Genomic DNA, 24,227 nt, shown 5'->3' with positions numbered 1-24,227 from the left:
TGGCCTTGACTGGACAACGGGCTCAACTGGGCTCCTCAGTCTGCCCTGGGCTTCAGAGAGACATGTCTGAGTCTCTGGTCACACTTCAGAGAAGGCAAAACCAAGAGCTCAGCTTTCTGAATTTGCTGCTGGGAGGCGTAAACTTCCCCCAGCACAGCTGCTGGACTGGTGGCATCAGTGGCATCTCAAAGCTCACATCTCTCTCCCCCCACTGCTTCATGCTGGAGTGTGACTCAGCCGACTTCCAGCCTCCCTCTCTCCTCCTATGGCCCCACCTCCTGGTCTAGGTTGGGTTCGGGCCACAGTCCACTGGGTGAGGCTGTTCTTTCCTCTGTCTCTGGCTCCCTGGAGAACCACCCCTGGTGCTTGCCGCGGCAGTAGCAGTGGCTTTGGAGAAAGCAGCTTGCAGCGACTGACATCTCCACCTGCTGGCCGTCCTGACCCTTGCTGCATGCAGCTCTCTGTCCCCACCGCCACTGCTGCTGTTACTGTTGTTGCTGCTGCTGCAATATTTTATAACCAACAACCCAGAGACCCTGGGTAGGAAGTATGGCCCAGCAGATGGCTCAGTGCACTGCTTCCACAAGGATCTGCTTCTGCTGGATGCTCCGAATAAGTTTCCGCTGAGAAAAAGTCCGAGGGGGTGGGAGCTAACCCTCTGACTGTGTTGCTGTCCCCTCCAGGGACCTTTCCATGAAGACTGAGGCAGGCATCGTAGCTGCTGAGAGCCTGCTAACATGACATCGGCCACGGAGTTTGAAAACGTGGGCAACCAGCCACCGTACAGCCGGATCAATGCCCGCTGGGATGCCCCGGACGATGAACTGGATAATGACAACAGCTCAGCCAGGCTCTTTGAGAGGTCCCGGATAAAGGCTTTGGCAGGTACTATTTGGGGCATTGGGGGTTAGGGTAGCTGTCCTTGCACTCCCAGGCTTGCTCCCCTCCCTGCCTGTGGTGAATCCTCTGTGTGTGTTGGGGTGAGCCCAGCGGGGTGGTGGTGGAGATGTGGTTGTGTGACTCCAGAGAGGCCAGGCCTCTCGGGAGGGCGCATAGGCTCAGAAAACCTCTGTTCCCACATGTCCCCCAGTGCCTCCCAGGCAGGTGGTGGTGCCAAGTGAGCTCTGCCCTCTGCTTCTGTCCTGGATGACCTGTGGCCAAAGTCAGAAGTAAGAGAAAGTCTGGGTGAAGGAGTGGCTGAGGGGCTGGCCAGCTGGGCAGAGGTGCATGAAGCCTCTGTGTGCACACCGCTTGCTGCCTCGCCCTGGATAGAGGAGTTATCATCATCCTCTCTGTGGTCCAAAAAGGACAGAATGGTTTGATATGAAATTCAGAACAGATAACATCCTTCCCACACTGGCTCAGAAAGGAGCATTTTCTGGATTAAACCTCTCAACCTTACACTGGAATTAGATTTTCACTTGGCAGTTTCAGAGAGAGAGAGAGAGAGAGAGAGAGAGAGAGAGTGTGTGTGTGTGTGTGAGAGAGAGAGAGAGAGAGAGAGAGAGAGAGAGAGAGAGATATGAAATCTCTAGTAGAAATGCTTCCTCTCCCCCTGCTGGCTGAGATCTGATTTAGAGATTTCTTTTTCCCTACTAGCCCCTGTGACCACTGCCTCCCTGGAGCCTAACCAAGGGTAGCAATATTCTGACCCAAAGTCCTTAGCCAAGAAAAGAAAGTGTGAGTTGTACCGGGTGGGGTATGGGTGGATTCCTTTACCCGCTGTACCCTTCATGGGCCCAAATCAGACTTGTTTTCCTCTTGGATGGCTGTTCTCATCTTATACCTGTAAGAATCAGGTGCAAGCAACCCTCCTTTTTCTGGAATGACTTCCCACTGCCCCCATGATTTGTGACTATCCAAAGTCCATGGTAGTACTCCTCCACTTTCCCTCCCTCCACTTTGCTCCCAGATGCAAGGTCTGGCTGACCTTGAGGCTCAAGCAGGACCCTAGGCCCCTCTAGACCATAATGACCTTTCACCTCAAGAGTATCTGGGTATGCCATCTCCATAAAAAGAATGGGATATCTCATCCCCTTATTGTAATGGGTAATCCATTGAGGTCTCAACCATCACCCTTCTTTTCTTAATCTTTATAGGATGCTCCTTTTCTTTTTCCTTCATTTCCTCACCACCCCTAACCCCACAGAATCCTTCCTTGGTTTTCTGTGGGGACAGATAATAGCATCAAGCCCTTGCTTTTACTTGTATGCAAGTCTAACTTCTAAATAACCAAGCTTGGAACCCTCGCCTTTGCCTGTCTAGTTTTACCTTCCTTATATCTCTGGCTGATTCTATCTGGCTGCGGTGCACCTAGTGATACAGGTGGAAGGAGAAAGGTGCCATATTCCATAAGCTTTGCCAAAGGACAGCATGAGGAGTGGGGCTGCCTTTATCAGAGGTCCTTTGATCTGTTCCCCAGATACTCTGTTTTTTAAAGAAACTAAAATAAATTCCATTTTAACAGTTATCTGTTGTATTCCCTGTATGTGCACAGATAGCCCCCCAGCCAGGTGTGGATGTGAAGAGGGAACCACAGAGATGGAGTCACTGTAATATCTGTCTGTAAGGAGTTTGTGTTCTTTTAGGGGAAATGATGATATTCATAATTAATTAGCATGAATAAAATTAGAGAAGTATAGAAAATGTATATAATCAAATATTAATGAGAGACAAAGGAGGAGATGCAGGGGGAATCAGGGACTGGTTTGTGGAGAAGGCGGTATCTGGGTTGGGAGCTGCAGGCCATACTACTGGCCTGTGGCGATATGGCAGCCATGTGTGATGTGCAGCCTGAAAAATTGGCAGAAATGGGCTGACCAGGAAATGGTTATTCAGCATCTTCCCTGGTCTGGGCTATGCCCATTCCTCACCCAGAGCATGGGTCTCCTCTTCCAGAGAATCTGAATGTAGAGTCACATGCTTGCATCTTCGTGATGCAGATCATCTGGCTAACAGGTAAACATGGAAGTTTGGGGTCCATTCAGGTTTTTAAAAATAACCATAAACCTAGTGGCTTCCTAACTTTCTGGAGGGTCCATGCTGAGTGATCTGAAAGAGAAGCTAAAGCTTTGCTGCTAAGTAGTGTGGCTGGATAGAGCTAGAGAAAGGGAGTGTCAGTTTTAACTTCTTGACATTTTTCTCTTCAGTACTGTCTTGGGGCTGTGCTGGTGGTTTAGGCAGGGAGGGAGCAGCCTTTCCAAGGAGGCTCAGGAAGCGGAAGCTGTCTTTGGTCACCAGCATGTCAACATGCTCCACAGTGGCCCCTCATTCCTAAGGGTTTTCAAGTAAAGAAGGCATTTCTTGTATGATGGTGGTAGACTTCTTGATAGGTATATGTGGCAAAGTTTGAGAGACTGGAATTTTCTGAAATTGAAGGTCTTGGATGAGGAAGAATTTGTCCCAAGACCCAGATTCATGGCTCCACCATGAATGTTCCCACTAACGAGGATGGTTGAATGAATGAATGAATTTCCTGTTTTGTAAAATGGGGACAGTAGTACTTTCCCAAGACTGTTGTGAAGATCACATAAGATACAGCTTATGAAAGTCTTTTTAAATAAATGATTAAATGCTAGGTGAATGTTAGTATTTACTGGAAATTGTCTTCGTGATGCAGGTTTCCCCTGCTATGTAAAAGCAGAGCATCCATATGAAACCTGCTGTGAACAAAAGTGGCACAAAGTGAAGAAGCAATTACCACTAATTTAATTTAGATGGGATTTTGCCAGACCCCCAGAATAACCTACCAAACCATACCAAATAACACATAAAACTTAAATAACACCGACCTATGGTAAAAACAGGAATGCTATCATAATACAAAGCTGCCGTAATGCAGTTCCAGGAGAAGGGGCATGGTGGTACACCTCGCTGTGCCTGGCACGCACCGCCTCCAGCATGGCTGCTACAAGATACATGCTGCATGCTATTTTCACCTTTTGTTGTAAAAGCAAAAATCCGCTTTGAATTTCTTTCAGCTGGTGAAGACAGGTACCAATGCAGGTCTTTTGCAAAGTTGAAGTTGTGTAATGTGAACTTTCAAAAAGTGGGGATGCCTGTATGTGGGGATATCTTTTTGTCCTTTTACTTCTCTCAATTTCAGGCACTCAAGAGCATTAGCTCAATCATTGACTTGGTTACCTTGGCCTGTTCTAAGGCCTCTTTCTACCTTCTTAACCCCACACTCCTTTGACTTAGAAGACCTGGGTTGAAAGAAAGCCTCAGGGACCAGGGGAACTAGGGGTAAAGCCTGTAATTGTAGTGTTGAGCTCCATCCCCAGAGACTTAAATGCCTGTGGACATAAAGCCCCATGCTGGGCAGGTCCTTCCCCATAGGACAGCCAGTCAGATCCCAGCTGCAACTCTGCAATGCGTGAGGGTGATCTGGGAGGCCCAAGAAACCAAGGGAGAATGAGTGCTTATTAGATGCTCTTTCTGGCATAGTCTGTGTCTGCTTAGTGACCCATGGTTAGAAATGCATTTGGTTAACTGGATTCCATCTTTCCTGCCTCCTAAGTCAACTTCCTCTCAGTTCCAGAGGAAATACTTTCTGTTCTCCCTTTCAAACCATTTGCAGTTCTCTTCCCAAAGCCAAATTAAATAAGCCATCTGAATACTCTGTGTGGAAACTACCTTGCTGCTGTTCCAATACCAGCCCTCTCTACAGAATGGGATTTGAAACTGTGGATCTCTCTGACTAATGTCAAGGGAGGAAATGGGTGAGAAAAGGCCACAGGAGATTCCTAGAAGAGGAGGAATTTGACCTTGGCAATGCCAAGGGGAGGGCTGGGGGCCCAGCAGGAATATTTGCCCAGTAGGTCCCTGGCAAACGTTCTCTTTCAATATCAACCTCTAAAGCTAGCAGCTCTTCATGAGGTTAAGTGGTGGGTGCCCTGAGGCTTCATTCTAAACAGGGGCCATCCTCTGTTCTGATGCCTCTAGGACCTTCCTTCTCTGTGAACCTGCTTTAAAGGATTAGAGAAATGGGGGCAGCTGAGAAGTCCAAGTTCCTATCCCTCCACAAGGTTCTAGCCTTCATGTATTGGTAGGAAGGCTCCCAGTGTCCCCTAGAGCCACCTTCACTGTCACACCCATTTCCTATCCTTCCCGTTTTCGTACTGGGAGCCATTCCATCACATTCGTGGCCCTTTGGATAAGGGAAGCACTGCAGGCTGCAGGACTTCACCAGCCAGACTGCCCACCTCTGTGCTCTCCTTCCTTATCCCCCGTGCCTGCCTGCCCACTCACCACTGAGTACACTGGCTGTGTACCCCAGTGACTTGTGAGGGTGCTGCCTCCAGACGGAGTCGCCCTGAGGCAGGAGGAAGATGAGGAATGCAACAGATACCACCAAAAGAGATACGCTGTACCTTAGCCTCCCCGCTTTCTAACCACTCTGCCTCACACATGCACACTGCTTGGCATCCCATGTGCCACCCACTGCGTGGTTCCTAGCTCCCTGTGTGTGCACGGAGACGTCTAGAAGGTTGCCATGCAGAGAGCAATCTAGAGCCCCCTGAGAAGCCAGTGAGAAGGAGAGAGCCCTCCCTCCTCCTCTTTGGCCTGTTTACCGAGGGATAAACTACAGACTGCACAGGATCACCCTTTTAAATCAACGTATACACAATTGTGTAGCCCACTCTGGTTTGGGTTTTAAATCTGATTCCAAATGATGCTTCAAACTAAGGATGAGCTTCCTTTCTGCATTACCTGTTTGTAGCCTTCTTATTATAAATGAGATGAGGCCAAGGAGTGAGGTTGGCCGAGGACAATCCAGGGAAGGAGCAGCGCAGCAGGTGCTCTGCAGGCTGTGTCCCTGTGTTCTGAAGCACGGTTGCTGCCCCTGAGCCCTGAACATCTTCCAGGCCTACTGCACCCAGACCCCAAGGTTAAGTTCCGTGACCCCCATCTGAGCCCTCAGACGTGCCTCCCTCTGCCCACGGCCTTGGCTCCCAGGGTCTCCCCAGAGAGGGTGGTCTGGATTCCTTCCTGACTTGGGTGGCAAAAGGAGATGCTTAGCCTTGGCCCCTTTCCCCACCTGCACCAAGGTGACCCTGCACCCAGGTGTCCCAGTCACCTGAGGAGGGCTTTATGTCTGGAGGGTACTGACTTCTTTCAGGAAGACAAGATTTTGCCACAGTGGGTAGCATCGGCACATCTTGGCAGCCTGTAAAGTTGACAGAGTCAGATGCACCTCTGCAGACCAGGGCATCAGGTGCTCGTGGTCCGATTGTCTCTCTTACGCGAGCCGTGAGAGCAAAGAGGGTGTCCTTCGTGAGAGGTTTTAAAAATGTCTACTGCTCAGATTTCAAAACCTAAAATGGAGCTTTATTTTGAGACTACATATTGGGAAAATAGACTATTCATGGAAATATCTATAATCACCAGCAATCATTTTAATGTACTGTCAGGGAGAAAAATAATTGGCTCAGCAGCTTTCTCTTGGAGTTCAGCCACAATGAGCTCCACCCCCTCCCCCTAGACAGGCCATGCAGACAGACCTGTGAGAGGAGCAGGCGCTGCCTGCATGGTATGGTCCAGGGGAGCTTCCCTCACCAGGCACACACCTTCCCCATCGCCCCCTGACCCCTCTCAGTAAAAGCTGCTTTTCTTTGAGAAGCTTTGCAGAACCAATACAGTTCCTCTTCCCTGGGTGACTGCTATCTATCATCATGAAGATGCTTTATCAAATATTAATACATCAAAGTTAATAATAAGACTCTCTTCCCTCCCTATGCAGTGCAGGCGGAGTGAGCTGTGTTAATAATCTCCTCCATCTTTGGGACATTCCTGTGGGCTGTCAGCTTTGTTCCCCAGGGCAGGCTCTGACACCTGGCCCTGGCTGAGCTACTGGCTTCTGGCAGCCCCCGGCACCCAATGCCCCACTTGACATGGCCTTGCTGCAGGCTTCTTGGCTGGAGAGGTGCCAGGGGTGTGGTTTTCAGAGCATCTGTAGCAATTGTTGACTTCGGCTTTTTATTATGTCATTGAGAGAATGACAGGGAGCTGGTAGCAGCCTGAGTGTCCGAGCGCATTTTGCCTCCAGACCCTATGGCCTCAGACTCTGGAAACCAGATAAACCAGGGAATCTCATTTTACAGTCTAGTGAGAAGGAAGTAGATCAAACAATCATGTGTGTATCTATATACATACAGGCACATGTGCATAATGACAAATTATAATAAATGCTCTTTTGCAGCTAAGTCCCAGCTGAGAACTGTGAGTTTATGATATAACCTACAGTGTGGAACTCATCCGAGGATAGTTGGGGCTTGTTTGAGAGCATGAGGGCCGTGGTGGATGGAGAAGGAGAGTCAGCTGTGAACCACATAACAGGGCCTTCGTGGGCCATGGGTGTCTTCAGAGTCTCTGCAGGAAGTAGCAGGCAACCCAAAAGGGTGTGTGTGGGGGGTGACTGAGGAGTTGAATGAAGGGATTATTTGCAGAGGAGTGGCAGGGTTGAAGGGTCAAAGGTGGGAACCTTTAGCAGCAAGAGCTGCAGGCTCTCAGGACAGAAGCTATGGTCTTGAGCAGCCAGAGGGATAGACTACTCCCAACCCTTCTAAGTGCTTTTGCAAGAAGTGACATGGTATGTTGGGTTTTTAAGATCGTGTTGACCCCAATGGAGAGAACAGGTGGTAAGGAGACTGGGAGCTGATTTGATGGCCCCAGGTGAGGAGAAGATGGTCCATCCTAGCAATATCATTCTTTTTGCCTCCCTCATTAGGTGACCTTGGCCAAGTCACTTTTCTGCTCCCTGGGGCCTCAGTTTCCTCACCTGTAAAGTGAGAGGCTCTAACCAGATGATGCTTAAGGCCCTTCCATCTCTTGTAGCCCGAGAGTCACCTTTAGAGCCACACTAACCACATGCCACTTTACCCTGATCATGCAGCTTTGCTCCCTGGTGTGGAGAAAGGAAATCGACCCCTTTGAGCAAGTCAGTGGGGGTTCCAGAAGTTCTCTGTTAATTATAGACTAGGCTAGACTAAGCTGACTCCTGGACTGTCATGACTTCTGTGACCTCGTGTTCTCAGCAAGGGTAATTCCTCCCTGCAGTCATCACCTGAGTATGTGATAGTGCTTCTTGAGGTCTGTACGGCTGCTTAGTGCTATGGGTGCTTCTTATCCAGATGGTCTCATCACCCTTCATCCACTCTGGAGTAGGAAGCATGTAGCTATAACCACCCCCCTTTATAGATGAGGGACTTCACCCAGCAGGACATGCTCAAAAAGTATTGGAACCCCATGGGTAAAAATCACCCCAGTGCTATTTGGGGCACTGCTCCTGGGCCTCTTGACCACCCTTCAGACCTGCATTATCTCCTTTGACTCTCACCCAACCCCCCTTCCATTTTTCCTTCTTCTATCACCCTCTTAAGCCTCTTTAATCAAAACTTTGAACTCATTTTTGCTTATGTCTTACAGCCTCTGAACAGTCACTGCTAGGGCCAGCTGATCCTCATTCTGTGCTGTTGTTCAGATCAGCGCCTGTGATTTCATTTCCATAGTTGATATGTCAATGGGGCTATGTCACCTCAAGCACAGACTTCTGTAGCCACCTCATAGCTGGTTTCCCTGGCTCCGTCCTCTCTCCTGTCCAACCCCATTTATGCAGGGCAGTTAGAATCATTGTCCTCCAGCAGATTGTGAGTGAGGTGTTGCTTTACTTAAGAACATCCAGGTTCTTCTTTACCTGAAGTAGAAAGTTCAAATTTCGTAAACTGTTGTTCAAATTCTTTGCTCTAGGTCAGTTAACTGCTGCTCACCCTCACCCCTAAAACAGGCATGCATGTACCCACATATGCCACATGTATATACACACATGCACATTTGCCAGTTTCCTCTTGAGGGGCTTTGAGCAAACTCTGTTTCCATCCCTGCCATTCCAAAAGCATTCTCATCTTCAAACCTTGGATCAAAACCAACCTTATTAAAAAAGAGGAACTTTTTACTTAAACTGGTCTGTGATCATTTTTCTTTCCCATTAATATATAAAGACCCTGTTTTATTTTTTTTAAACTATAGGGTGATTACTTTTATATCTTTCAAATATTTTTATTACACAGAAATATATATTTAGTGTAGAAAAGATTAGCAAAGGAGATAAACTAGAGCATTGTTTATGTCCCATATAGATATTTTAATGCCTATAGGACTGTGTTTGTAAGTATAAATATTAAAATGTTATCCATAACATTGCAATATTGGAACATATTCCACTTAGGATGTACGATTAATATTTTCACATCAGTAAACATGCAGATTATTATTTTCATGTTTATAAGGTCCTTCTTTATATCAGTGTACCCCCAATCCAGTTACCCAGCATCTCAGCATCCAACTTCAATCACTTTTAAAATCAATTTTATGTCTTAGTCAACCCTAGCTAGTTTTTATTTTTTAATTTTTTAAATATTTATTTGTTTATTTATATTTATACAAGCACTGGGTACAGTCAGAAGCGCGGGAGGGTGAGAGAATTCACCAGAGTGGGATGCAGAGCAGGCAAAAGGACCAAAGTACACTGCTGAGGGGAGCAGCAGGTGGCAGGAGAGGTCTGCGCGCCATGCAGGACCCTCCTCCAGTGGCTGGGGAGCAGCCGGGAATCGAACCAGCGCTGCAGAGGCTGCGGGCAGCTTTGCAACCCAGCACTCAACCGCTGCGCCAACGGGGAGGCCCCCTAGCTAGTTATTAAATCCTTAAAAGCATGGGAACTATGTTCTAGATGATCATAATCCCAATATAATTAAAAGTTGTTTGGTTTAAAGGAAAAATTCTTCCCCAAACTCTTTAAGCAGGAAGAGCAGAATCCATGCTACCCACATCATTTATGGTGTGCCCAGAGCTTCTTCCCCTGTTTGAGGCTTTATAATGGATTGGCATCTGTGTCCCTGAAGTTTGTCAGGTCATAGGTGTTAAGTATTGCTCACAGGGTTGCCTAAGCTCCAGCTGCCCAACAGGGAGAATAGAGAAATCCCAAGGCGTAGGCTTGGGAAGGGCTGAACATTAAATGATTGTTTTTTAGGGCCAGGCTAGGAGTGGTCTATGGTGGTCTTCCCCCACTTGTCCTCCTGACCCCTGACTTTACTAGTAGCTGAAGGCTATGCACTTAATCAGTGATTCTTTTCCCGTAGGCCTGTGAGCTTTATATCCTATTTTCCTTCACCACACCTATTATTTCTTACCATAAACTCATATATATGTTCATTGTAGAAATTTTAGAAAACCTAAAAATGTCACAGTCTTACCCAACACCCAACTTTAGCTTTTTCTATGGATTAAGTCTATAAAACTAGTATCATACATGCATGTGGTTTTATAATCGGAGTTTTTTCCTTTAAATATTGTATCCTTTCTTGACATTGAAAGTTCTTCTACAACTTTATCCATATCCTCATAAGGCTACCAAAATTATTAAATAATCCCCTGTTGGTGAATATTTAGTTGGTTATTTTCTATTCTTGAGAACAGGTTTTTAACAGAGAAAAAAAAGGAAGCATAAAGTATTCAAAAAAAATTATAGGAAGTCATAGCAATTAAAAATAGATGGGCTCAGAGCTGGGCAATTAAAGTTGCAAAGATAAGACATTTCAGTTTTACCATTTGGCTTCAGAACAGGTTCTTATTTTTAAAACAGCCCTGCTGAGGACTTTTAATGGCAAACCCTGGAATGCCCATGACATCAGGAGGTAAAGCAGGTACCAGAATAGGCAAGGCCAGTGCTCACATGCAGTTGCCAGAGGGAGGAGGGGAGTTACAGAACCCAGAGGAAGCCTGGAGAAGGGGTAACACTTCTCCCATTGTAGGGGATAGTCAGGGGGCATGATCTCAGAGAGCAGCTGTATAGTGGTCTGGGCAGCCAGGGTTTTGTCCCAGGGGATGTAAATTACGCTATGTGATTTTTGTCTGGTGAAAAGTCTCTGAGGCTGAGGCACACAGAAAAGAACTGAGCCATCTTGGAGAAGGGGAGAAGAAAAATAGTTTTAACATTTTGGGCCTCCCAGGTAGCCCAGGGTTAAGTCTCAGCGCTACCACCTCAATGTCCTGAGTTTGATCCCAGCCAGGGAGCTAATAACATGGCACAGCAGACCTCTGCTGTTTCACCCACTGCTCCCCTCAGCAGTGTATTTCAGTAGATCTGCCTGTTGTGCCCCACACTCTGTCTATGGTAAATCCTCTCACACATAACCCCACCTCTGGCCTACACCCCAGTTCTTGTATGCAAAAATCACTAAAATCTTAAAAAAAAATAGTTTAGCATTTTCTTTAGAAAAAGAAAAATGTGTATTTCTGTAGTGAATAAGTGGTATATATACCCAAAGATAGAGAAGAGCAAATACGTTTTACTCCCAACTCAGTCCTGCATACACCCAGATCTTTCCTATTACCAATCTTATTAGATGTTCATGTATCATTCCAGGAATATTTTATGTATACATTAGCAAGTGGTCTGTGATTTTCCCAGTCTTTTTGAAAACTATACATCCAACATAACTTGAAAATTATGTTATTACATAAGTATACATAGTACCTAAATTACATTAATACATAAACAGCCCCCTCATTATTTTTTTAGAGCAATATAGTATTTCATTGTGCAGGCGTATAATTTTAATATCTGTTGGTGGACATTTATGTTGTTTCCAATCTTTTGCTCTTCAAAACATTCTATGAGCAATCTTACACATGGATTATTTTGCAAATACATGAGCTTATCTGTAGGGTGAATTCCTGAAAATGGAATCACTGGGTCCAAAAGTGTGTATGTTTATATATCTAATGGGTCTTGCCAAATTGCCTTTTATATCCTCTCTGGCAACATATGACCGAACGCTTTCCCCCACATTCTTGCCAACACAGAACTTTATCAGACTTTTCAATCTTTGCCCATCTGATAAGTGATAATAAAGTGCCTTGGTTACTTTCATTTTACTTTTGGCTTTTCAGATGAAAAATTTCATGTGTACAAAAGGTAAAAATAAGACTATCATGATCATAACCTAGATTTAGCAACTGTTAACATTTTATCATATTTGCCCATTTCATGGATTGAAGTATTTTTAAAGTAAATTGAAATTCAGCATAACATTTTACCCCTAGTACTTAGTATGTATCTTTTCTTTTTTTTTTTTTTTTAAGATTTATTTATTTATTTATACAAGCATTGGGTACAGTCAGAAGCGCGGGAGGGTGAGAGAATTCACCAGAGCCAGAGCGGGGAGCAGAGCAGGCAGAAGGACCGAAGTACACTGCTGAGGGGAGCAGCGGGCGGCAGGAGAGGTCTGCGCGCCATGCGAGACCCTCCTCCAGTGGCCGGGGAGCAGCCGGGGATTGAACCGGCGCTGCAGAGGCTGCGGGCAGCTTCGCAACCCAGCGCTCAACCGCTGCGCCACCGGGGAGGCCCTTAGTATGTATCTTTTCTAAACAAGAACATTTCACAGCTGACCATATTGCCATCATTACATCTAATAAAATTAGTAATAATTCCCAAATATAATCTAGTACCCACTTAATATTCATATTTCCCCACTATTCTCAAAACAGTCTTTTATGATTAGTTTGTTCAAACTAACTAAAGTCCATATGTTAGATTTAGAAATGGGCACACTTTTAATTTGTACTTGTATGATGAATAGATGAGAGACTTAGGTTGATTTTTTTTCTGTTAACCGTTTACATTGTCATGTGTATTTGCTATTGGATTGTTGGATCTTTTCCTTATTAATTATAGTTGTTCTTTACGTGCTTGGTAAATAAACCCTTTGTAATATGAGTTACAAATCTCTTTCTTCATGTTTGACTTTGCTTATGGTAGTTAATCCCATAAAAAAATAGGTTAGCGTAGTTGAACTTTCACTTTTTTATAGCGTTTATGTCATATTTAGAAATGCTTTTCCTACACTAACATCATCAAAAATATTTTACCATGATTGACTTTGGGGCTTTATTATCATTTCATTTTTCACATTTCCATTTTTTCACCCAAGTAAAATTTATCCTGTCTGAAATATGAATTTAACTAATTTTTCCTGGGTCACTATCTAGTTTTGTCAACAACCTTTATCCAAGAATCTATCTTGAAATGCCACCTTTATCAGATATTAAATGCTTATATGTACTTGGGATTATTTCTGTTGTGTTGATATGTCTATCCACATGCTAGTACTACACAGTTCAATTATTATAACTTTATACTGTGCTTTAATATTTGATTGGAAGAACCTGGGAAGTAGGTATTTTTGTCTTTCCAACAAATTTTCTAATCACTTGCCTAGTTCCCCTGAATTTAAATTGCAGAATATAAATGAACTTAAAATAATATTAAATATATAGATTCCTTTAGGGTAAATTGATGTCTGAGGTTTCCTATTCAAGAAAATGGGTGTGCCGTGTTCAAATCTTTTGTGCCTTGGGAGTCTTTATAGTTTTCTTGATAAAGATTTTGCATACCTCTTTTTAAATTTGAGCTGAAACAGTTTATCTTTTTATTATCTTTGGGAGCCTTATAAATTCCTATTTCTAGAAATGATCCTGCTATACCCTCAATGGTTCCCTTTTGCCTCTGGAATTAAATCTAAACTTCCCAATCTTCCATTCAAGGCTTTCCATGTTAAGTTTAAAACCTCTTTCCACACATTTGCTTCTTATTTGTAGCTACTCAGCAGCCCCTGAACAGGTTTCATCCTTTTATGCCTCTTTGCTTAAGTGCACTCCATCTCCCTGGCTCTCTCCTCTTCTGCTGTCCAAAGTGGTTTTCCTCATGAGGTCCCCCTTGAATACTCTAATTAGAAACGATCTCTCTCCACTTTAGTCTCTGACCATTTATTCTCTGCCATCTATTTGGTAACTAATGCAGTATTACCTCATGACAGCTTTTGCATTATTAAAATGAGCTGCCCTTCATCCCCTGTGTGGTCTCAAAATGAACTTGGGTTTGTGTCTTGTTTCTTCAACTACATGGTGAGACCCTTGGTGAATGTGAGCCTGCCTGGTGTTCCTGACAGCATTTTAGGACAGCCACACTACTAGAAGTGATGACAACAGTGATTGTTAGCTTTCATGTCAGCTTTCTGGGTGCCAGGTCCTGTTTTAAGCACTTCTTGTGAGTGAACTCATTTATATATGAATAAATATTGAGTATTTTGGTGTCATGGGTTTATTTGAAGTGTATTTTCACAAGTATTTTCTGAGACTCAGTGGCTTTGAGTCAGGTGGTGCTGGTAGACTTGCCCCCTTTTCTGCACTGATAGGGCTAGGGTTCAGGAAATTAAGTCTGGTCCCTGTCAGGGCCTTGCTGAAGCCTCCTTTCACAGTGGGTTCCTGCAGGCTTGCTCAGTCTCCAGGGGACAGCAGGCCCAATGCCTGGCCACCCTCTGGCCTATCCCTACCACTAGGTTCCCAGCCCAACTGGCTCCTGGCCACCCACCTCTCCTGCACTTGGGAGGCTCTGGATGAGCTCCTGGCCTATACTGGGAGTGAGTATACTGAGCAGGCTGGTGTGGGGCAGCTGGAGCAAAGAAGCTAATGGGAATTAATCCCCACCCCTGGGCCTTTTTTCTCCATATGATCATCATTAGCCTCTCACGATCTTTCCATGTCTCAACATTATAAAGTGTATCAGGGTGCTGGGGATTCTGGACAGATTCACCCCGACCTATAAGTAACAGGCAGCCAAGACACTCCAATATTTTGGAGTCCTGGAAGCATCATTTGTGTGTTGAAAATGGGAGATTTAAGGGTAATTTCTAATACCTCTGCACCAATCTATAACCCAGGCAAGCAGCCGGAATTAAATTCCCTGTTCCCAGCTGGAAGCATGCTGTACCCTTTGTCAAGCACAAATGTCTCAGTACCCATGTAATGAAATTTTTGGATTCTTAAAGACAGAAAAGAAAAAAGGACTTTAACTTTTTGAAATAATTACATCTGAAAGGCCTAAAAAATTCAGCCCCTAGCTTAGTTTCACAGCCAATTTGAAGCGCTAACCAGTCACACAGCAGGTCTCATTTCTAGGGAAAAGCGCCTTAGAACTGTGACCCATCCGTTTAATCTAAACATGCCCCAGACTACATGCAATAGCTTTCTGTCCAGAAGACCAGCAAAGCTTCAGTTACATTTTACAGAACCTGTCCTTGAAATCAGGAAAGTGGTTTAATTTGCTGCCAACAAAAGGGTCAGGGAGCTTGCTTTCTCCTCTGAAACATTGCCCAGAATGAATGGATGCCACTTGAATTATATATTTAAATAAGATTTGCATCATCAGGAGTAGTAGTTTTCCTCTTCTTGGAAATCTTATTTTGTTGGCTTCCATGGAGTTCTTTGTCTATGACTACAAAGTACACCACGCATTTAACAGAGCGATCTGCCTCAGGGCTCAGAGAGAGAAGCTGTCTGCCCTGTCCCTGAATTCCCCACCTCCACTCAGAGCTTGGAACCTAATGGTTGTACAATCAACATTTGCTGAATGAATATGTGAATAAAGAATCTGAGTTCCTAACACTAAAATAGCCATGCTGCAGGAAGGAATTTGATGCTGTGAGTCTCAGAAACTGCCTGGATTATACCCTAGAGGCCTTGCTGGCTGGGCAACTCTTTTTGTTGTTGTTAAATCAGACATTTCATAATTGAAGAAGCCAGCCCTTCCACAGTCTGGGCTCAGCTGAGAGCACATTGAGCCTGCTCCCACAGCACTGATGTTCCCTCCAGGCTGGGCCCCTCTGAGTCTGCTCCGCATGTGGCCCACCCCCATGTGTTCCCCAGGGCTCCTCCGGACCCAGCCACACTGCCAGGTTAGCTTCTGCTGGAATCTTGAACCAAGTGCCCAGAAGTCTATTGCCACAAACTGTTGACTAAACCAAATGGAACAAATGTGCGTCCTTCTCTCTGCTCTTCCTTTGTTTCTGTCTTTTCTGCTATTCTTCTCACTCTCTCTTCCCTTCCCCATTGCTTGCCCTTTTCTCTGTGCTATTCTAGCCTTCTGTCATCTCGCCAGCATTTTGTTCAAGCTTCGCAACCTAACTGGACAGGTTACCAGAATTTATTTGTACAGAGGTGCTAGAAGGTCACTGACCTGAGCTGGTACCACATGGCCCAGAACCCTGGCTCTGCTGATGCTGATTATGGGGGGGGGGGGTCCCTGGGGGAGGAGGGTGTGGTTTGTTTGGGGGAAGAGGCAGGATATCATGTCAGCTTCCCAGGTCTGAAGATGGACATCCCCTGCCTGCCTTCTGGGGGTGAGAAAGACAGCAAAACATGGTGGCTAGCCCCCAGCCCAGCCTTCAATATCCCTAACCCCACATACGCCACACTTTCTGCTTCCTTGCTCATCATGCCCTCTACTTCCCAGGAGCTCCCCGAGGGCAGGCAGTGATGCCTTTATGTGCCATCAGCATAGGAAAGGCCCGCCACAAATAGGAGCTGAATAGGCAGCAGCTACAACACTGCGCCTGCACGCGTCTGTGTCAGGAGGCAGGCCTCAGAGGGGTGGAGGCATGAACAGGACTTCCCTGGTCTCAAGGAGCCTGCGTGCCATCTTGCAGGAGAGACAGACTTTCAGTTGTTGAGTACAAAGAGAGACATAAGAAATGCCAATGCAGGGGCATCAGGCACACAAGGAGAGACTTGACCTAGGTGAGGTGTCAGGAGAAGCACCCTTTACCCTGACTCCTAGGACTAGTAAGATTAGATGAAGGGAGTGGGGTAAGGTAAGTGGAGAGACCATTCTAGGCAGAGGGAATATGTGGTGGGTGTATTTGTGAACTCAGCATTAAAATCGGAGCTCACTGGCGCAGGAAAACATGGCTGAATGAGGGGTGTCTTGAAGCTGCGCGTAGAAAGTTAATGGGAGAAGTCTTCTCAATGTCCCAGCCCCAAAGGCACATGGATCCATGTTGCAGAAGGCTGCTCTAGGATCACAGTGCTCCCGGGAAGGGGATGCGATGGATCCATCAACCACCTCTGCCAGGGATGGGTGAGGGACCCTGGAATTAAGGTCAAACCATTTGGCCCCGTGTCACATTTTGCTCTGACCCCTCCAACCTGAGGCACCTCACTCAGGGCTCTTCTCCCCTCCCAGATGAACGGGAAGTTGTTCAGAAAAAGACCTTCACGAAATGGGTGAATTCACACCTGGCACGGGTGTCCTGCCGAATCACCGACCTCTACAAGGACCTGCGCGATGGGCGGATGCTCATCAAGCTGCTGGAGGTGCTCTCTGGAGAGATGCTGGTAAAGCCCCTCTGTGCCGTGGCCCTTTTCCCTGAGCCATCGGCCCCTGTTTTGGAAAGACATGTCCCAAGAGTATCTCCAGTGCGCACAGCCTTCCACGGTTTCTCTCTATTCTTTGGGAGGTTTCAGTGCATAGTGGTGCGAGGCCTCCCTGCAGTTGACTGGGTTATTCAACCTCTTCCAGAATTTTTTGCCCCCTCCTGGGTATTCCCACCCCTTCATGCTTCTCCCAGCAGCCACTCAGAGACCTTGACTTCTCCGCTTGGGGCTGAGCCTCTGTAAACTGTCTGCAGAAGTCACACCCTCACCCTCCTGGGGCTAAGACGGGGGTTCTGTTAGCCAGCTGGAAGAAAGTGTAGAGGACTATTTGCTGTGATCCATCACACCTACAAGTGGAAGTTCATTACAGGCCCTTTTAGTTGTAACCTACCACAGTAGTATTGCCCCAGGGAGAAGTGGTGGAGGGTCTTGATTTGCTCAGTTACTTCCTTTGTGAGTGGAGGCCTATCAGGTCTTTGTCTTTTCCTTCATTGTAAAGTGAAAGAAATGACACCTGACCTGGAGGAAATACCCTAAGATCCTTGGGGTTTGAATGAAGGTACCACATTCTTCCGTTGCCTTTTCAACTCCAGGATCACGTTCTGCCTCTTCCCTGCATTGAAATCCACTAGAGCAAGTGCCCACTGAGATGGTGCAGTAACTCATCAGTGATGGGTGCCTAGAGTTTGGGCTGAGGCCCTGCAGGGGTGGGAAGGGTGGAGGTTGGATGGCAGGGAAGATCTGTTGTCAATCACCAACCAGTTGTCAGTTGTTTTAGAACTATGCCTGGCACACAATAAGTGTGCAATGAATTATCCGTTGGGTTAGTATTTGAAAGTGACTTATTGCCCGCTCAGAAGGTTTTATTCAGACCTGGGAGTGTGCCCGAGGCAGCCTGGTGCTGGAGAGAGGGGAACTTCTGAGCTTGCTGTAAGGATGGGGTTGTAAGCATCAGAATGAGTGTGGGAGCAAGAGTTTTGTGTGGAGGGTGGACGCTGATGACCACTTGGTCCAGGACCTTATGGTTCCCCATGCCCACGGGACCTCTGCTGTTCCCCAGCCAAAGCCAACAAAGGGGAAGATGCGCATCCACTGCCTGGAGAACGTGGACAAGGCCCTGCAGTTCCTCAAGGAGCAGCGTGTACACCTGGAGAACATGGGCTCCCACGACATTGTGGACGGCAACCACCGCCTGGTCCTTGGCCTCATCTGGACCATCATCCTGCGCTTCCAGGTGTGTCCTGGGGGGCAAAGGGAGGCGGGGGAGCCTCTCAGGGCCAGACAGAGCTGGGAGTCTTATAAAAGGGCAAGTGAAACGTGAGTGTATATGCACTTTCTGGGAGGCTAGAGGCCTGTCAGAGGGACAGTGCTTGTAGGAGAGTGACCATCCCGTGTCACCAAGTTGCTGGCTCTCAGGTGAGCCATTCGGTCAGAAGTATAGTCTTTTCAGGGTGAAGATAGAAATTAGTGGCTGGGCTGAGATCTGGCCAGAAGACGTTTTTAGTCCTCTGTCCCCCAAAATGTATAAATTTTTGGTTTTTGAAATAGTTTGATTTAGACATTGCAAAAACTATACAGAAGAACTGCTTTCATCTTTTTCCAGAAATTTTTCTTTCCCCACCCTGAAATTCAAGGTACAGATTTTTTGGTGAGGAAATTTAGAAGGAAGGAAAGCAGGCCCTTTCAGTTTGGGGAGGGGAAGACAGGGAGGAAATAACTCACAACTGAAACTGTTATCCAAGGAAGCTCATCCAAGGTGTCCAGTCTCACTGTCGTTGGGTGCGTAAGATTAAGCAGTAATAATAGCAGGGCTGGGGAGAATGAAAAGACAAGGGGAGCTACTAGCCAAAACTCAATACCTTCTAACAAAATACAATACCTCCTCTCCTGGGAGGAATCAGGGTGACTTGTCATGCATTTTCGGCATTTTATTAGCGTCATCAGATTTGAGCTCTCTGGTCTGACATGAAGAAACTGTCCCTGCGCCGCTGCAACTGACTAAGCAGGGGGCAACAAGCCCCCTGACCTCGGGGCTTCAGGGTGTGGTGTTGCTGCAGCACTGGCTTCAGAGGGATGGCTACAGAGGAGGAGAAAGGGAGCCTCCCAGAGAAAGCAAATCTAATTCCTCTCCCTCTTTATCCTGTGCCCTCAGATTCAGGACATTGTTGTCCAAACTCAGGAAGGCCGTGAGACGCGCTCAGCCAAGGACGCATTGCTGTTATGGTGTCAAATGAAGACGGCAGGGTATGCTGGGAAGCAGTGGCTACCACATCCTCGTCATTCCCCTCAAGCACTGCTGTCCCCAAGGGACACAGATGTCGTCACCTGAACTGTAGCAGCTTAGGTGTAATTGATGCCAAGTCTGCCTGACCTGATTCTTCAAGGTCCTGAACACAGACTTCTCTAAGTTGCTTGGGTTAGACTACGGGGTGCCCTGGGGAATGTGAGGCTCTTGTGCACATCTCTTCATGTGGCTCAATGGCTGCTCTGATGTGGAAGTGGCTTGAGAAGGCACAGGTGCATTCCTTTGCTGGTGTCTTGGCCCTCAGTTCATATGCTTGTTTGCGACTCCAGAAGAACTTTTTTTCTCATTTCTTGATATTTCTCTTGGGTGCAGCTACCCCCATGTCAATGTCACCAACTTCACCTCCAGCTGGAAGGATGGCCTGGCCTTTAATGCCCTGATACATAAGCACCGGTAAGAGGAGGGAGAGGGCTGTGGGCAGAACCCCTGGCAACTGCCCCAGCTTAGCAGGGATGTCCCTACCCCAGTTCCTTCTCCATTCACCCTCAGCATTGCAGCTTCCCTGACATTCCCGTCATGCCCCTGACCCCCTTCCTACATGGTGCTCACAGCTGCCCCTTCCTCTATTGCTTGTGGGGCTGCCTTCAGCACCTGCACAGTGTCCACTTCATGCGGGGCTGCCCTATTGGTGAGAATGCCATGGCCACCCCCTTTAATCATCTGGCTTCATCCCCAGCCCCGACCTGATTGATTTTGATAAACTGAAGGACTCCAATGCCCGGCACAACCTGGAACACGCATTCGACGTGGCTGAGCGTCAGCTGGGCATCATCCCGCTCCTCGACCCCGAAGGTGAGCCAGCACTCGCTTCAGCCAGCCCCTCAGTGCAACATGGGAGGTGGTGCTCGGGGCATGTCAGACTGCTGGGACACCAAGAGAGTTCAGGCCATGTACCAGGCAAACTGTGGGCTCAGCAAGGGCCCCCTGGGCCTGCTCTTCATATCCACCTTGGTTGCCAATATCTCACCTGGCCCATTTAAGGATCATGTTGGAATCGCCTTTTTCCTCCTCCTTCGGTGGTTCTAATATGGATTTCATCTTCTTGCTAAATCACAGATCATTACTCTTCCTTTCTCTCCCACTGTTTGTCATTTGGTGCCTGTAGTACTGACTTCTGGTTTGGTCCTGAGAGCAAACTCTCCCCCCTTGCAGATGTCTTCACAGAGAACCCAGATGAGAAATCCATTATTACCTATGTGGTAGCGTTTTACCACTACTTCTCCAAGATGAAGGTGCTGGCGGTGGAGGGCAAGCGTGTCGGCAAGGTACTGAGCTGTTTGAACCAGGGAGTCAGCTCATTTTCCTGTCTGCCATACCCAGACCTTGACTGAGACACCCTAAGAGCTTCATGTCTGAGCCCCAGCTGTGGTTGGGGTGCAGATCATCGCTCATCAGTTTCCTCCAAAACCACCCATTGCCAAGGTGATAGCTCCCAAACTGAATTCCAAAGCAGGTTGATGGTCTGTCCTAAAAGAGGTCACAGCCTCAGCTCTGAGCCTGCCTTCCACTTGCAGACCTATGTCTCATGACCAAGACGGGCTTCATTTGGTTGATTTATTGTGACCTTCAGGCCTCTTAGGCTCCCATGTCTGCAAGGAAATCACCCTGTTGTACAGATTCTTGAGCCAGATTTCTTTCCCTGCCGGGTTCTTAGCTACTTAAGGATAGGGACCACTTCTCTGTCATCTTTGTGCACCTGGCTTTTAGCAAAGAAAGTGCTTGGAAGCCCTCCTTCTCTAATACACTTTTGTAAATAGACAAGACCTTGACCCTTCTAGTGGCTGATGGGCTAGGACCTGGGGGCAAACAGGAGCTGCTCCTGAACCAGGCAGGGCCAACTCCCTGTGTTGTAACCAGCAACTAAGGGGAACTTTTCCCACTTCCAGCCCATTCCTCTGCTTTAAAATAATCTTGGTCTTGGGCAACAAAACCAATATAGAACACCCCAGGGTTTGAGAGGAGGGTGAGTCCCATTTCAGGGGCACCATGACTGTGGGCCCCATTGGTGGCCTCTTTGGTATTGTTGCCCATCTATGAGAAAAACTAATGAGGCAATTCCCTAGGTGATCGACCATGCCATTGAGACTGAGAAGATGATTGAAAAGTACAGTGGGCTGGCCTCGGATCTGCTCACCTGGATCGAGCAGACTATTACCGTCCTGAACAGCCGCAAGTTTGCCAACTCACTGGCTGGGGTCCAGCAGCAACTGCAGGCCTTCAGCACCTACCGCACTGTGGAGAAGCCTCCCAAGTAAGGGCCGTGGCTCGGGAGGGCGGTGGTCTCAGTGGCTGGAACAGTGATTGCCAAAGGTAGAGCCAGGTGCTGGGCCTCATGAAGTGCATCCTCAAGGTCAGAGAACATCAATATGTCACCTGCTTCATCTGCTGCTTGCCTTCCTGGTCTCAAGCCATCAGCCTATAGGAAACAGGCATTGATGAGTAATCCTGACTCATACTCAGAGAAAATACTTTCCCACATCCCTAAAGGGGGCAGGAGTGAAGGTTTAGGCTTCAGAGACTCTTCAGAGAACTTGTGCTGGAAAGTTCCTCTCTCATCTATGCACAGAGCTGTGGGGTTGTTTTCTGGTACCAGCCTCTGCATTTCAGCCCCAGATCTCTCTGGGTGGGGCCTGTCGATCATCAAGTCCATCCTTGTTACTCTGCTGTCACTGCTCATCCGCAGAGCACCTCGCTTGCTTCTCGGGACCTCTGCCCCACGCAGTGTATGTATGAAGAGCCCATATGCATGTGCACACACACACATGCAACCATGCACATGCACACAAGGGACGTTCCAGCTCACCAGCCTTAGTTGGCCAGCTCTCCGCAAATGACTTCTAGCTCATCAGTGGTACCCTCTGTCCTGTTCCTCCCCTCCCCACCTCCCACACTCTTCATTCATGACTCTCAAACAAGGAAAGGTGAGACTCAGAGTCTAGAATGTAAAATAAACAAGTATCTGATTTCTGATCTGACACTAACCCACTTTTAAAGTCCTGAATTCATTATAGATAGCATCCCCTGTGAATCTGCTAGCCACTATACAGGTGATATCTCGTGGCTGTGTAGATAGTTGTCGGGAGCAAAGCACAGGCTCCTGAAGTGCCCTTTAGCAGTCAGGTGGACCAGGCTGGCTTCGGGGCAGTGGAGGAAGGACCTTGCTAACCACTGATCCTCCATTGCCATGTGGAGGTTGTAGAAGTGGGTAGAGATTTTGCTGCCTGCTGAAATGTGAAAGAGCCCTGTCACCTGGAGCTTGGACCTGGCCCTGCACACCCTTCCCGCTGCCAGTTTCAAAGCCCAGCCTTTCCTCCCCTCTCCGGAGCATCTGACCTCTGGCTTGTCTGGAGTGCTGGCTCATCACAACTCAGGTGGTAGTTGTTTTCACTTGCAAGATGTGCTTACATGGGTAATGCTGCTTCTAAGGTTTTATCAATTCACTCAATAAAAAACTACAAAACTACTCCCATATCTTCATCGTATGCAAAACAGGGAACAGTTTCTCTGTATGGATTGATAAAACTTGCCGTCTACAGGAACTGTCAAAATACCCCGGTTAGCCATTCCCCTGTAGAAGCAAATGTTAGATTAGCAAATGCTGAGATAGCTGTTTTGTTTTCTCTGGTTTGTATCATAAAGACTTGGCTCCGACTAGATCTCAGTAAGTATGTTAGCTACATTAACAGGTTAATAGTACTATCCATCTCCTATCCATCCTCTTTACTTTTTCTTTGTGTTTAAGAGAAATATGCTTCATTATTCAAGCTTCACGCTGCCAGGGCTCCAGGTTGGCTTCAGCAAAAAATTTGGCCATTGGGGATCTCAACACTAATCTACCTATTTCTGTGTTCTTGACAGGTTTCAGGAGAAAGGAAATCTGGAAGTCCTGCTTTTTACCATCCAGTCCCGAATGAGAGCCAACAACCAGAAAGTGTACACGCCCCATGATGGGAAACTAGTGTCTGACATCAACCGGGTACAGCAGCATTTTCCATTGCACCTTGCCAATGGGTTGACAGAGTTCCTGACGTGGGCACAGGAGATCGTCACTTGTCAGGGTTAAACCAAGTCCCTTTCCTTGGTGGTCTTGATGACATATGCTAGCCATTGGGATGGTGTCTAAACCTAGTTCTAAGAGGTCACACTCCACTCATTATCCATCAATTCAGCCTTCTTTTCAGACACTCAAGTCTATTTTTCAGGCTAGTTTGGTTTTTATTATTGTTGTTATTATTATTAAAGATTTTATTTATTTTTGCATAGAAGAGCTGGGGTGTAGGCCAGAGGTGTGGGGATTGAGAGGATTCACCAAAGACAGAGTGGGGATGAGAACAGGTGGATCTACTGAAATACGCTGCTGAAGGGAGCAGCGGGTGAGACAGGAGAGGTCTGCTGCACCATTGGGGTTAGTTCACTGGCCAGGGATCTAACTCATATTGTCATGGTGATCGTGCTGAGATTTAACCACTAGGCCACCAGAGAGGCCCCCAGACCTAGTTATATATGATATTATAGAGGTTTGGAGTCTTACCACCTGGAATTCTAATAGGCTAGTCCGTAAGAATTTTCTGAGTGTCCACAGAGACAAACACCATTCTGTTAGATCAAGAACCTGAGCCAGGTTTAGGGGAAATTGGGAGGGCACGACCAGTGC

At 46.9% G+C, this 24,227-nt stretch overlaps 1 protein-coding gene across 1 annotated transcript in view; it reads left to right on the top strand.

Moving 5' to 3' along the window:
• Positions 1-435: 435 nt before the first annotated feature.
• Positions 436-24,227, top strand: part of SPTB (spectrin beta, erythrocytic) — a gene marked incomplete at its 3' end in the record, with an annotated part of 70,255 nt that continues 46,463 nt past the window's right edge. Inside the window, exons 1-9 of the mRNA XM_084239607.1 lie at positions 436-885; positions 17,078-17,229; positions 18,329-18,502; positions 19,421-19,512; positions 19,886-19,966; positions 20,250-20,365; positions 20,726-20,838; positions 21,637-21,824; positions 23,432-23,549. Of these exons, the coding sequence (XP_084095733.1) occupies positions 738-885; positions 17,078-17,229; positions 18,329-18,502; positions 19,421-19,512; positions 19,886-19,966; positions 20,250-20,365; positions 20,726-20,838; positions 21,637-21,824; positions 23,432-23,549 (1,182 nt within the window). The 5' untranslated portion in view covers positions 436-737. The remainder of the gene's footprint in view (positions 886-17,077; positions 17,230-18,328; positions 18,503-19,420; positions 19,513-19,885; positions 19,967-20,249; positions 20,366-20,725; positions 20,839-21,636; positions 21,825-23,431; positions 23,550-24,227) is intronic.

Source organism: Talpa europaea (genome assembly GCF_964194135.1).
Source record: "Talpa europaea genome assembly, chromosome: 8".
Lineage (NCBI taxonomy): Eukaryota > Metazoa > Chordata > Mammalia > Eulipotyphla > Talpidae > Talpa > Talpa europaea.
This window is presented reverse-complemented; position numbering and strand designations above follow the sequence as displayed.